Source organism: Urocitellus parryii, chromosome 6 (genome assembly GCF_045843805.1).
Source record: "Urocitellus parryii isolate mUroPar1 chromosome 6, mUroPar1.hap1, whole genome shotgun sequence".
In the NCBI taxonomy this organism is placed as follows: Eukaryota; Metazoa; Chordata; class Mammalia; order Rodentia; family Sciuridae; genus Urocitellus; species Urocitellus parryii.
In genome coordinates, this window is record NC_135536.1 from 27710124 (window position 1) to 27725039 (window position 14916).

Genomic DNA, 14916 nt, shown 5'->3' on the forward strand with positions numbered 1-14916 from the left:
GCTGGTCCTGGTCCATCAGGAACTGAAAGGACCCAGGAGCCTTGGATCCCAGGCATGCATCCCATCATGGGGACCAGATACACGGTGAGAACACAAACTCTGCACCCACCCTCAGAGAATAAAAGCTATTCAAAGAATTTGTGCTGTGTGGCAAATACCAACAATTATACACAGTAACAGAGGACAAGGAAATTGCTATTTTGGGGGGGAGGGGGACTTTTCATAAAACACACCCTTTCCTTCTTTGATCCTGACAATACCCCTGTGAGAAGGACTCAGATTATTACTGTCCCAACTTTACTGAAAAGTGAGGTTCGTAGTAGAAGATTGGATCATGAGGGCTGGGATGTAGCTCAGTGGTACAGTGCTTGCCTAGCATGCACAAGGCCCTGGACTCAATCCTTTGTACTGCCAAAAAAGCAATTCCAATGATTGGATCTTGAGTCCCTTTATCTTTGCAGCATGTCAGCTGGAGATGGACATCTGAGAATCAAGGATTCGGAATGTGTACTGAGAGCACAGGCAGGTCTGTGACATCTCTCCTGGTCTCTAGCCAAGTCCCCCTGGCAAGGTCACACCACAAACTCAGACATTTCTTTACCTAGTGACACCTGAAATCAAACTGTAACATCTTGACTCTGGCCCCTAGCAGGCCCGTGGATTTGGGGAGCAAGGCACTTGCTTTCTATGCCTTGGTTTTCTTGTCTGCAACATGGACAGACAGCCCTGGCCTCCCAGCAAGGCTGTGAGCTAGCTGAAGTAGCCCATGTGCATAGCCAAGCACAGAAGACCCTCAAGCACTCGCTGCCCCAATGAAGCTGTGACTGTGACTTCAGCTGCCCTTGGGAGGGGCAGTAGGCCCGGGCAGGAGGAAGACACCACAGCAAGACAACCCAATGTGGCTCACTGATTCTGGGGACAGCCCATCCATACAGCCTAAGAAGGGCACTAATCTGGAAAGGCTGGCTCTTGATACCCATGCAGGGAACTAGAGGAGCCACAGCCAGGGACAGCCAATGGTCCTGCAGGAGCATCTGCCAGGTCACCTGAAGGCCCTTGTAAGTCCACGACTTCATTCTTCTCTCAGCTGAACAATGCAGAAGGATTACAGCTGAGGGTTCACTGCACACAGTCACAGCTGAGAGTGGGCAGCCCGGGCTGTGCCTGAGGCAGGGATCAGGGAAGCCCACACCACACACGGTGGAGGGAACCTGAGATGCAGAAGCGAGGGACCAACTGTGTATCCTGACCTACTTTCCATTTTCACCCATCCCAGAAGGCCCTGCCCATGATTTAGGAAGCAATCCAAGGTCACTGGTGCACTTGACACCAGTCTTTATCATCAATTAATTTCCTAGCCCCAATCATGGCAGAAAAACATGTGGTTAGAAGATAGGCATGTTGGGATCCACTCTCAGTTCTGCCTTTTTATCTGGATGAACTTTAACCTTTATAAGCCCCAGTTACAGAGGAGCTAAAAGCACCTTCCCCACCTGTCCATTCAGGCTGTGGCAGCACATGAGATAATGCACATGGCATTAAAGTAGCCATGTGAATGGCATGGAGTTGTTCCTGCTCTGTGAAGAGGCATCGTGCTGTGGAGGTGAGACGTGGGTGTGCCCCTGTCTCACGCACACATTTGCCAAGTAAGTTGGTTCACTCCACCATCCTGAGACAGGCTGAAATAATATCCAGGCTTCCTAGAAAGCATATCTATAGCCATGGCCTCCGAGCTTCCTTTCTGACCAGGTGGGATACTCAATCATGGAGACAGTCACAGTCAACCAGTGACAGGAGAAAAGCCATAGGTTTCTGGAGGCAGAGTTCAAATACCAGCTCTGTCCCTTGCTAGCTGGGTGTGCTTTGACAGGTCCCTTGCCCATCTAGAGCCTCAGCTAAGTCATTCGTAAAACAAAAAGAATAATTCCTATTTTGTACTGTCTCAAGAAGTAAATGAGATTCTATGTGCTTGTTACACTAAACGTCTTCAACAAATCATGGCTGCAAGTTTAACCTCCAGGGCCTTCTAATTCCCCACCTGTGAATGAGGGACAGTTGCTGCCCCCGTGCGGGGCTGCAGTGTGGATGACATGAGACAGCACGTGGAGCCAGCATGAGATGGGCCAGTGCCTATAGGCTCCACGGAGGACAAGACGGAAGATTCCCCAGTGACTCCTCAGTACCTTGGAGAGTACCACCCAGAGCATTAGTGAAGTGAATGAGTGAAGTAAGTACTCTCAGGATGGTAACTGCGGGTTACCTGAACTTCCCTCAGCTTCGGCTTCCTCATCTGTAAAATGGGTAGAATAATACCTACCTGGGAGGGCGGTTGTGGAAACCAAGTGCCTACGGCAGACGCTCCACTTTCTGACATGGGGTGCGCCTTGCACCCTGCTCCCCAGCAGACACCACAGGAGGCAGCTGGGTAAGTAAGAGCAATGTTTACTGAGCAATACAGGACTGCTTACTAGGAAGGGTTTACAAGGAGGGAAAGGTACCCCAGCCCGCCCCAGCCACCCCCGACACCCAGAGACTACAGTACTTAGGAGTTACACACAACGGCCATAATGGGTGGATATCTGTCCATAACAAACAAACCATAGCATATTTATACTGTATCACATCGAGTGATTATAGAAATCCATATATATATTGCTTGTATAAAATCTTTTTTGTAAAAAATATTAAAAAAAAAAAAAAGAAAAAGAAAAAGAAAGTATAAAAACCGTGTGCAGTGGAAAGCCCTGCCAGGACAGCCAGTCTGTAAACATTCAGTGAGTATGTGCTTTGGAAGGGCGCCCGCGCCTCAGTGCCCTCGGCAAACTCCCCAGGCCCGGGCCAGGCCCGCGAGGGCGCACCCGGCTGCCACCTCCCGGACAGGGACATCGCCCGCCCCCTCCACCTCTGTACCAGGGTCGGGGGAGGGCTAGGGGCAGGCGATTGCAGGTTTGCGCTGAGTTCCATCCTCAGCTCCATTTTGGTTACAACTCATGGCTTTTCCTGGCTGCTCGGTGGTCCCTCGGGTGGGTGGCGCTGGCAGAGAAGCTGGATTCGCGCCTGAGGCTGCCAGCTGGGCATCTCTCTGATGCAGGTGCCTCGTCCTGCCTCCCTCCAGCCGCGCCCCAGGCAGGACAGCCCCACCCGCAGTTCAACTTTGGTCTCAGCGCTTGGTCCCTCTGGGTTCCCTCAGCCCGCTCTTCCCCGCGCGTGTGGCTGATCCGAGTTCCACGCCAGAGCCCGCCCAAGGCCACCGTGCTGAGCCTCAGTGTAGAGTTTGTCATGCACCAAGGAAAGGCCATCTGGGAGCCCCCTCCTCCTCCGTCTCTCCTCCTCCTCCTCCCCTTCCTCCTCCTCCTCTGCCAGGCCCACGGTCACTTCTTCTCCAGCTGCTCCAGCAGCGGGTGGCCTTCGGACTCCGGTGTCTTGACGCTGTCGGTCCTGACGATGCAGGTGGGGCGGTGGCGGTTCAGCATGAGGATGAGCTGCTGCCGCTCCTGCTTCAGCTCCTCGATCTGCGTCTTCAGCTCCGCGTTCATGAGCTCCAGCCGCTCGGACTCCTGCGCAAACAGACACACACTGTGAGACTCCCCCCGCGGGCTCCGAGCGGTTCTGCCTCTGGGTGGGCGCAGGGCACCTGCGGGTGGCATTGGTATGGCCTGCGTTGTTTTCTACTTGTTCCCTGTGGCAGTTAAGGCTCTGGGCTAACTACTTTCTGCAGGCAGTGACTTTGTGACACTGGTCTGTCACAGTGGGATGAGTCCAGGTGACATTCTGGAGCCAGCCTGACTCATGTTGGGCCTCAAGGGCTTTTGCACAGGAAGTAAAAGGTGGGCAAAGAACAGAGGCCAGGAGGGTCTAGTGGAGGGTGCACAGAAGGCCTGTGGTGGCCGAGGATGACTGTACAATGGCAAGTGCTCTGATGTATGATAAATATATAATGGGGATATTCTGGCCTGTGGAATCCCAGTGTGGTCATGTCAGTCTATAATTATTTAAAGTCTCTTCCACACCTGCTGAAATCTATAGACATTTTGTTCACCGAAGGGCAACTGTCCAGCAGCCTACTGGATCCGGAGTGGGGTTTAGTGGACTTCAAGTGAGATTTCCAAGGCACTTCCAGCTGAGCTGGAGAGGCTCTGGGCAAAGGAAGAGATGTTGACTTGGTGGGGCTGGGGTCATGTGTCCATAGTGGGGACAGGTGATGGCCACACCAGTTCAGGGCCTTGGGGTCCAACAGAATGACGGAAAAGCATCTGAATGATTTTTTTTTTTTTCTGGGACTATGCTTAAACACTTAGAACCAGTTTGAGAGCTAAAATTTATTCCTGGGCCAGCAAAGTTTTAGGCCAATTTAGTTCTCAACTGGGAGTGACTCTGCCTCTCAGGAGACATTGGACAATGTCAGGAGACGTTTTTGATTGTTACCAGTCAGGGAGGATGGGCAGAGGCCAGTCTGCTATGGACAGTGAAAACTATCCCATCCAAAATGCCACAGGGCAGAGACTCAGCAACCCATCGGCTCGGGAGGCTGAGGCAGGAGGATCGAAAGCTCAAAGCCAACCTCAGCAAAATCAAGGTTTTAAGCAACTCAGTGAGACCCTGTCTCTAAATAAAATACAAAATAGGGCTGGGGATGTGGCTCAGTGGCCAAGTGTCTGTGAGTTCAGTCCCTAATACCAAAAAAAAAAAAAAAAGGAGCAGGCTGCGGTGTAACTGAGCATGTGACAATCATATTGTCCCTCCACCAGCACAGGGCAGGAGGAACAGCCTCCCTCTAAGGGTTCTGGAGCCTCAGTGGGGCTCACGCACCCCAGGTAGGCTGCCTTCCTCAGTCCAGTCCACTGGGTTGTTCCTTGTGCTCATCTCCAAGGTGGCAGAATGAGCTCCTGACTGCTGGGGAAGGTCGGTCTCGTGGCCAGAGACCCAGAGAGAAAGCCTCAAAAAAGGTGGGAAAAAAGTGCTCGGAAAAGATATTAAAAACCATTTATGGTGGTTTTTCGTTTGACAGGCTGAGACGTGACTGGGAAGCTGGCCTGGTCCATGGGTCTCGGGATTCTGAGAAATCTACCTTGGGAGCCAGGAGAGACCCCACAGGAAACCATAATAGTCTGTGGAAGTTTGGTGCCAATGTTAGCCACCTGCACAGTGAGTGACTCCGGGGACTTTTGACATTCTAGTTCTCCAGCCCAAGGTGCTAGCTCTGTCCTCAAATTTTCCTGAGCTTCTGCCTCAAGGAGTCTCAGGGTACCCCACCACCCATGATTTGCAGAGGACCTGCTGGAATAGAGAATGTCTGGGGAATCCAAAGGCTCTGTGGATCTTTTCATCTCTGAACTTACTAGGAACCATCAGCCACCCAGGGCTTAGGAGACCTTCAAAAAGGATTAATGAGCAGGGTCTCTCCTTGGCTTAAAAGATTAGTTGGTTCTGGTGGGTAGAGAAGGGAAGGGAAGAACTTCAGGTAGGAGCCCTGAGTGAGCAGGGACATAGACATGGGAGAGCAGAAGATGTATAAAGAAGATACAAATGGTCCAGGTGTCCCACAGCTCACTTTTTGGATACAGTAGTGTAGAAGGCAGGAAAGGCAAGTTAAGAGCTAGATTCTAGCTCTGGAAAGCCTGTGGATTTAGCATCAGAGTCTGGGGCACATTTCTTAACTTCTCAGAGCTTCGGTCCTTTCATCTGTAAAAAAGGCAATGATCTTGGGGATCAGAAGAACTGATCCCAATAATATGAAAAAGAGAGAGAAGAAATATGTTTCAAAGAAAATAGGTCCTGATGACCACCAGGATTTGGAGAATGGAGGAGATGGAGCAGAGCTGACCCTGAGACTGAGGAAGGAGTCTGTCAGGGGAGCTGTTCTGGAGAGTGTGGGCAGGGCAGAGAAGTTTATAAGTGCAGTGAGTTTGAAGTCAAAACCGATACCAAGCAGATGTGTCCAATATGCGGAATTCATTAATATCACACACAGATGCACCTGCCAGAAACAGCCGCATGTCCAAACAACCCATCAGTGTCACCTGACACCAATGAGGCGAGAGGCAACTGGCTCTGCACAGGCAACTGTCACAGGAATGCAGTTGTCTGTTGGTTTGAGAATGTGAGAGCCTACCACGGGCTCTCTTGAAGTCTGCCTGGCTGTCACAATGTCACTAACCACCTTTCCCTTTTGTTAGGGGCTGGGGCTACGTATTTATTTCTTGTGCAACCGTAAGAAGACTCTCTTTTTAATCATGATTGTAGAAGTGGCTTGTGGCTTTGTAATAGCAATTACCCGATTTGTTTTCCTAATGAATGAATAGGAACCAGCGAGGACCTCCACATGTTAATTAGGAAATGAAATGATTCTGTCTGTATTTTTTTTGTGTGTGTGTGTTTGTTGTTTTGACTTCTGGTAGATATTTATTGCTCTAGAAGAATTGAAACCATTTGTTGTTTTAGAACCGAATCAGTGCAAGGGGAGGTTCTGTCTCCTACGCTGTGGTCAGCAAAGTCAGTAGTAAGAAATATTAGGTGAAGGGCTGGGTGGCCTGGCCAAGTCACTCCCTGTTTCTGGGCCTCAGTGATGTCTCAGAAAACATGATGACTGGCCTAAAAGACTTCACTACAGTCTCTGGCTTTATATTTTAAAAAGTCAAAAAAACTACTCAAAGGTACATAAAATAGAGTTCCATGAACTTTTTTTAAGAGTTGAGAAGTAGCGAGGTGTGGCATTCAGAGCCTGAAAGACGTGTCTAAGTTAAAATTCTGATACTGCTACTTGCCAGCTACGCCACTCTGAACATGTTTTGTAATTCCTCTGAGTCTGGGCAACCTGAATAGGATACTAGTCAGCAGAGGAAGCCCTGGTCTCTGTCTACCGACTCAGCCGCTGTGTGACATTGAGCGAGTCTTTAAGTCCTCAGGATCCTCCTTAGTGGAATGGGGCTCTTAGTTTCCTCCCAGAGTGGTTGTGACCATTAAGAAGAGAGAGCTATGCAGAGTGCAGAGCACCATAGGAACGTGAGGTGACATTACTACCAAGACCCAGAGAACCTGCCTTAGGCACAGGCGCTGGACAGGGCCGGTGGTATGGTAGAGTAGGTGTTTGACAAGTGTTACTGGAATGAAGGACAGTTCCCACAGTACACTGGGCCTCCCAGTGTAATACTCAGAACACCTGGGGCTGCTGCTCCTGACCACAGAGGAGGCATTTGGGAAGCCCTAGGGCCTACAAGGTGTGGACCCAACCCCTCTAAGGGCCTGATTCCTGCTCAGGGTTCAGGGCCTCAGCTGGTAGAGGCAGGGAACTCTCCAAGATGCAGTAAGAATGTCCCAGGGGAGGATCTGGTGTCCGGGGGTTTGGAGGCAGTCAACACAGACAGTTGCACTTGTGCCTAGACCTCACACTCAGCCTCCCGGGCGGGGTAGGGAGTAGGGGGCCTGGACTTGGGCCCAGACATTGCTGCCTCAAACTGTCCCACCCAGACCCCAGGCGACACTCATCTCTTCACCTTCCCAGCCTCATCTTCTCTCATTGGGACAACAAGGACACTACTCAGGTCTGCAGCCCATGCCCCACCTTGTAGCCAGAGGGATGCTTCAGAGGTTTTCCCCCTCCTCCTGAAACCCTCTCATGGTTTTCCGTAAACCGTCATCCTAGTCACTAGGCCAGGACAACAGGCGTAATCCCAGACTGTCCCAGGCAACCCAGCACCTAGGACCACTTCGCAAACGCCACTTCTGGGCCCGCCTGCCTCTGCAGTTCTGCTCAGCTCCCTAACCTCCAGCCACACAGACATTCTGTCAATGCCTTAACCACATCCGTAAGCGACACCTCCCACCTTCGCACGAACCCTCCCTGGAAACCCCTACAGCCATGTCCAGCATCTTATTCCTTCTGCTGCTCTGATCTCACAGCTGAAGCCTAGATGTTCCCTGGCTTAGCCCAGGACAGTCCCCCTGCAGTTCCCACAGTACACTGGGCCTCCCAGAGTGATACTCAGAACACCGGACTCTCCTCCAGCTCCCACCGCCATCCCAGGGCAGACACAGCCTGTTTATCCACAGTGCAACAGGAGCAGCCGGCACTCATCCATCGTTAGTTGGATGGACCAGTGGATGAGCAAATGGATGAGTGAATCCCCGCCCTCCACTTGTCATCGGTGACTTCAGGCAAGTAACTTGACCTCTCCGAGCTACAGGTCAGTCTCTAAAATGGGAAGAGTTAATATCTCACTGGACTATTGTAAGGATTCATGGAGATTTGTGAAAAACCTGGCACATAGTAGGTGTTTGACAAGTGTTACTGGAATGAAGGACAGCGAGTGCTGTCTGTCTGGCAATGACTGGATGTCACACTGTGTGTCACTGGTATGTGGGCTCGGGTATGTCTTGCTGCTAACGGTCTGACAGGCCCCTGGAAGAGGGGGCTCTGGTGAGGCTTCTCTAGCCCTCTGTGCCTCCCCCAGCTCTGTCTGCTGCAGGGCAGGCAGAGTGTCCAGTACTGTCCCCGAATGCACCAGGCAGAGCTCTGGACATGTAGCACATGTGAAAGAACACTTTTGGAATCAAGGAATGAACAAAAGAACGAATGAACCAACCGGTGAACCAGTGAACTAGAGCCGGTGTGGCGGAGTGAAGGACAAAGGCTTGCGGTCAGCCGCAGGCTGGGCTCTCATCCCACCTAGCCGCTGAGAGACCTGGGTAAGTGACTTGACCTCCCCACACTTTGGATTCCTTATCTGTAGAAAGTCACCCACCTCATATGGTTGTTCAACCAACAAAATGAGATCAAAACATTTCATGTAGCACTTAGCACAGTGCCATCTTTATACATGCTAGCAACTGTGGTTAATTGTTATATACTGGCAGAACAGGGCCTGTTCTTATGCTGTTATTATATATTGTTACTGCTATTACTTATTATATTTACTATTATCATGATTGGGTACTGGTTTGGACTAATCAACTTTCTGGTTGCTTCTTCATTAGAAGAAACATCTGTCATTACAGGATGCAGGGAAGGTCGAAGAGCTAGGACTCAGGGGGGAGGCAGAACAAATTTGGCACATTCCAAGAGAAAGGGCAGGTAGAGCCACAAGGAAAAGGCTCAGCAGCCTAGGGCTGCCTTGGATCCCCAGAGACAGCGGCCAAGCCTGGGGTGGGGAGTGGGGGCACTTCTTCAGTGGGACTGGTGGGTGACCAGGGCTTCCCGGTGACAGGCTGGGCAGAAGCTGCTGCAGGCTGCCTCGGTTTTCTGGATTTGGGGAGAGGGTATCATACAGGTGGCAGAAAGGGCAGTGGGTGTGGCCATTGATTCCACACCATCAGATGATGTCTCCTGTGCAGAGAGAACACCAGGACAGGCCTCCCCGCCCGCCGGCCAGCCCCGGCTCACCCGCTGCAGGAACTCTGTGCGTTCCTTCTTCTTGTTTCGGCATCGGGCTGCTGCGACTTTGTTCTTCTCCCGACGCCTTTTCCGTCGCTCCTCTTCCTCATCTAGCTGTGAGGGCAACAGAACCACTGATTAGGCACTGAGACCAGCTGGGACCCACGGACAGACAGAGGGACAATTCCCCCTTCCCAGCCGAGCGCTCACTGGTGTTCAGCCCGCTGGCTGCTGAGAGGGTCCTCTCCAGACCAGTGGGTATCCCGGGGAGCAGTTGCCCTCCCACAAGCCCTGGGTTGGCTACCTGAGCCTGCCAGAGGTAGGGGGCCAGGACCCGGGGAAGCCACTTTGACAAGGCTGCACCTGGCAGGCGGCTGGCCTGTTCTCCTCGCCCGGCCCAAGGCCTGCGGGCATGATTTTCCGGGCCAGCAGTTCTCAGGCACTTCCTCTGAAAGTGTCTTGGGCACGGACACTGCTTTCCCATCCCACCCGCACCCCTCTCACCTCCCAGATTCTTTAACCCCCTCCTCCCACCCTTTGTTGACATTTTAAATCCTCACGCCCTTCCATGTCGATGTTCCTCCCTCCTGGTCTTTCCAAATTCTCAGATCCATTTCCCTATCCATCTCCCATTGGCTCCAGGGAAACCCTTCACCTTTGCTTCTTCTTCCTCGGGATGCCATTGAGGAAGCTAGGGGATTCCAGGGCCCAGCTAGGGGCCTCCTGTGTCTCCAACTCGCTTCTCTCCCAAGACATGTTGGAACTCACCACGCATGAGCCCATTAGATGGGGAGACAGAAACCCACCGCCCACCAGCTCCGCCTCTGAGCCTAAGCGGCAGTTGTTAGCTTCATTAGTGATAATAACGAGAGCTGCCATCGATTGCCTGCTTTGCTAAATACTTTCAGTGCATCATTTAATTCTTATAATCGAGAGTCTTATAAGGAAGCTGCTATTATTGTCCCATCTTATAGACAGTGACACTGAGGTTCAATGGCTCCGTTTGTCTAGATCATACAACAGGGAAATGACAGAGCCAGGATTTTAAACTCAGATTTCATGAGCTTCAATTCTCCTGCTCTTGAATCCTGGAGTGCACAGCCCTGGTCCGTCCAGGGCACTTTGGTATGGTAACTCCTGCTGCCCATTACCTATTAGGAAAATCTGGAGGACTCATAGGTCCTGCTGGGCTGGGGCCAGCTCAGAGTCAGAGGCCACTAGAGAAGCTGTTGGACTGCCCCGGGCTTGCCAACTCTCTCACTTCTCAAGCAGGGCAGTGGGTGGAGCGGGGGTGACTCTGGCAGCACAAGGCCTGCAGCAAGGTCTCAGCCCAAAGGGCTATAGGCCAGGAAAATAAGCAGCCTCTCTTCATGCACTCCCAGCATGCTCTAGGAGCTCAGGACAGAGGGCCTGAGCCCTGGCAGGGCAGCCTCTTCTTCCTTCCCCACCACCTCTGGGCTTCTCCTGACCCACTCTCACCCCCAGGAGGCTTCTCATCAACACCACCACACCCAAGCACTCCCAACCCCTTGGCTTCCTTTGAAACAGAACCAGAAGTGACAGCTCCTCTGGCTGACCTGCATCTGGGAAAATAGAAACCTGGCCGAAATTGATTCCGCCCAACCTCAGCCTCACCCCTAGGGTAACCGTGACGACAGGCACAGGGAAGGAACTGGAGGAAGTGGCTGGCAGTGCAATCTCCCCTCCCTCGGCCAAGAGGGTTTGCCCACAAACTGCCAAGGTGATGTGTGCAGGCTGGGCACTGCTGGGCCTCCAGCCTTCCCTTGGGGGACACGCCCCCTGTGCCCCAAGGCCTGACTCCAACCCCACCCCTGCACAGGACCTAATTCTGCAGAGTCAGGAGCAAATGCAGAAAGGCCCCGCGCTGAGAGAAGTTTAACAGAGTAACTGGGCCAGCTCGACCCCCAGATTGGCAGAGTTGCTCCACCCACCCTCTGCAGTCACATCCATCCCCCCTCTACCATCACCCTCTACTCCAAGTCTCACCCTCTCTAAGTCAGCCAGGCCTTCCTGACCCCCACTAAGAGGATCTTTCTTTCCCACCTGGTAAACCCCTGCTCAGCCTTTAAGAGTAAATGTCACCTTCTCTGCAAAGGCTCCTGTGACTCCCCACATAGAATCAGCTGCTCTTTCCTGTGCCTGTTGCACCTCACCACCGCCCTTGATTTACGTGGCACCTGTCTTCCCTGCAGGTCTAGACACAGGGATCTGAACATGGCACTTGGAAGGAGCTCCACAGATGTCACTCGGAGGAATGAATGGAATAAGGATTCCAGAGGACGATGCCACCGGCTTGGATTCTTTCACTATGAAGCAACTTAGCACCATGTTGCATCTGCATAATCTTTTCCCTCAGTGCTCAGGGAACCCTTCCCTGCAGGGAGGGCCTCGTCTCTGTAGAAGGCAAGTAAAGCTTGAGCATTGGGTCCCAGCTTCCCCAGAAGCAGAGTCCAGATTCAGGGGCACAGGGCACTGATGGCTGTGGCAGGTCTGCACGAACCCCAAGCAGGCCTAGAACCTGGAGTGTACACGTGGGCCTGAAGGCCCCAGTTCCATAGCCTCTCTCCAGAGGACAGAGGGCCTGGGCCTTGGCAGGGCAGCCCTCTTCCTCCTTCCCCAGCTCCCATGCTCACCCCCAGGCCTTTCCTGCACCCATTCCTCACCTGGGCTGGCCTCTCTTAATAAGGCAAGACATGGCCCCAAAGTCCCCTTGCCACACCTTCCCCATTAAACTGGTGCAGTGTCTTCCCTAAATCCTCCTGCTGCTGTTTAAAAACTGCCCAGAGGAGATGTAGAAAAAGGTTGTCGAAGCCCCCAAAATAAAGTAGGATCTGCAGGGCCCCACAGCTCCCCAGGATCCTCTCACAGGTGCCCGCACCATCTGTGCCCCCAAATGGGACCACTTCCCTCCCCACCCCCCAAGTCCTCTTTCAGGCTCTTGCATCTCCAGAATGAAGGCTTCTGCCTCCTCCTTCCTGAGCCTTCCCGAATTCTCTAGAGCATTTGGCCAGAGTGGGCGAGAGCACTGTTTGTACCACACTCAGCTTGGACATCTAAAAGCAGAACCCCGATTGGAGGGGATGATGCTCTCTACAGACCCAGCTGGGAGAGCCCTGGTGGGTGAGGAGGGGGCTGGAGGAGAGGAGCATGTCTTTCCCTGTCTGCAAACTTAGTTCTGGCTGTTTTTCCCACATTCCCAGGAGGGCCCAAGGGCCAAGCAGACTGTGTGCTGGCAGTGAGGGGTGCCCTGAGTCACATCTTACACCAGAGGAAGAGACTTGGGGACCCATGGCCAAGTGGGCCCTTGTTTCTATCAGCCCCTCTCCCTCCTCAAAGAGTCTGTCCTCAAGCCCCTGATGAAAGGCAGGGAAGTCCCAGTCCCTGGCCACTGGGATGTATTCAGTATATTCACTAAGGTACCAAGCGCTGGGTAGGGAGACACGTAGGGCCACCAACTTTAGCCATGTGGTCATAAGCAGAAGGATCAGGCTGCTGAGGTACCAAGAAGCAGAGACCAGGGAGAAGCTGAGCTGTCAGAGTCAGAGATGAAAAAGCAGACCAGGGCCTGGGCCAGGGTGAGCGAGCACGGGGCACCCTGCATGCACTGGGGGGCCCCTCCACTCTGCGGCTCATGAAGGTGCAGGGTCAGCACCTGAGAGTTAGCGTCTCCTTCATGGTCGTGCGCGGGCCCCTCACTTGCTCACCCTGGCCTGGCCCTGTGAGAGCTCCCGGCAGAGACAAAGATGAGTGAGAGCAGCGGAGCAGCAGAACCACAGACAGAACAGAGTTGGTGGTGTGGACAGAGGGACAAGCAGCGGACAGGCAAAGACACACAGAAAGAAACTATCTTGGTCCTTTCTATCCCACTCCTTGTGAGGCCTGAACATGCACCCTGTCCCTGGGGTTCATAATGTGCACCCCTGAATTTATCCTGTGACTTCCTCCTGTGGCCTGGAGCGAAAGGGAGGGTTTGTTGTTGTTGTCGTTGTTGTTGGTGGTGGTGGTGTGTGTGTGTGTACTGGGGATTGAACCCAGGGGTGCTTTACCACTGCGCCATGCTACATCACCAGCTCTTTTTATTTCATTTTGAGATAGAGTCTCACTAAGGTGTCAAGGTTGGTCTTGAACTTGCAATTCTCCTACCTCAACCTCCCGAGTAGCAGGGATTATGGGTGTGTGCCATTGTGCCTGACAGTCCTGGAGTGAGCTGAGAAGGTTTCTGGCACTTCCAGAAAGACGTCTGGGACACCAGGGTTCTACTCTCGGAAAGACAGGGGATGCCAGATGATAATGGAGAGTAGAATATGGTCCCCAGTAATTAGGGGAAAAAACCTACACGAGAGCAATGTTTCTAGAACCAACTGTTTGGACAGCGGCAGAACCTGGATGAAGAAAGGCCCCTTTAAACAGCAGTCATAAAAAGCAAATGGTGGGTATCCAGCAGGGAGGAACGGGAGAAATGAAAACCTCTGACTCTCCTGCTGCTACCTCCCAGTGGCCAAGCCCGACCCAAACCAGAGTGCAAGGGATGCTGGGTAATGTGGTCTATTGCATAGGCCACCAGGGGCACAGGGCAGGGTAGAACAGGAACGGAGCTGTCAGGCAAGGGAGAATATCTAGGTGACCCATCCGAGCTCACCCACAGTGCTGGTCCCAGTCAGGACTGGCAGACAAGGGATCAGGGCCATCCCCGCAGCTGGCTCTGACTGAATTCTTGCCAGCTCAGGCCTGGTGCTTCACGACTCCAAGTGTGGTCTGCAGACAGCCATGTCCCAGCCCACAGAAGTGCCTGTTAGACAATCCGCTCTCCACCCAGACCTGCTGAATTGGAGTCTTGTGTGTCCGACAATTCCCGGGTGACTTGTGTGTGCCTAGAGGTTGGCTTAGGAGGCCGGTAAGTGCTGCTGGAGTTTCTCTCCACAAACGTATTCTTCATTTCAGTAAACATTGCCACCCTCGACCTGGTCACTCAACCAAATGCAAACCTGGAGGCATTCTTAATCCCTTTCCTCCCATAGTTCACGGGCAGGTGGCCTCTCTAAGCCACACACCCACACCTCTCCAGCCCTGCTGCCTCCACCCTAGGCCAAGCCCTCCATCTGTTCCCTACACCAGGGCCATGGGCCTAGGGGCTCTCCGTTGCTAAAATGTACATGGCTCCTCTGCTTAAAACCCTCCAGCAGTTTCCATCACAGATGGAACAGACCCTAGGCTACTCCCAGGCCCATAGAGCTGAGGAGACCCAGCCCCACCGGCCTCTCTGACCCTCCCTCACGTGGCTCTTCTCTACCCCTCAACCAGCAGGGCCTCTTCCTCAAAATGCCCAGTTCTTTCCTGTCCGTGGGCCCTGCACTTGCTGTCCTCTCTGCTCAGTCTTCTAGTTGAAGACCTCGCTGACCCCTCCAATCTGAAGTAACCGCACCATCATCTCCCCATTTTTTCCGCCCAGGTGTTTTCCACTCATCGCATTTACTTTTTCCACACCTGCATCTGCCTGCCACTTCTCAGTTTCCCCCAAGAACATC

At 52.8% G+C, this 14916-nt stretch overlaps 1 protein-coding gene across 1 annotated transcript in view; it reads right to left on the reverse strand.

Moving 5' to 3' along the window:
• Window positions 1–2532: 2532 nt before the first annotated feature.
• The window catches only part of Jdp2 (Jun dimerization protein 2), a 36831-nt gene continuing 24447 nt past the window's right edge, over window positions 2533–14916 (reverse strand). Inside the window, exons 3-4 of the mRNA XM_026401926.2 lie at window positions 9380–9484; window positions 2533–3557 (exon numbers count right to left, since the gene is read on the reverse strand). Coding sequence (XP_026257711.1) covers window positions 3372–3557; window positions 9380–9484 — 291 coding nt within the window. The 3' untranslated portion in view covers window positions 2533–3371. The remainder of the gene's footprint in view (window positions 3558–9379; window positions 9485–14916) is intronic.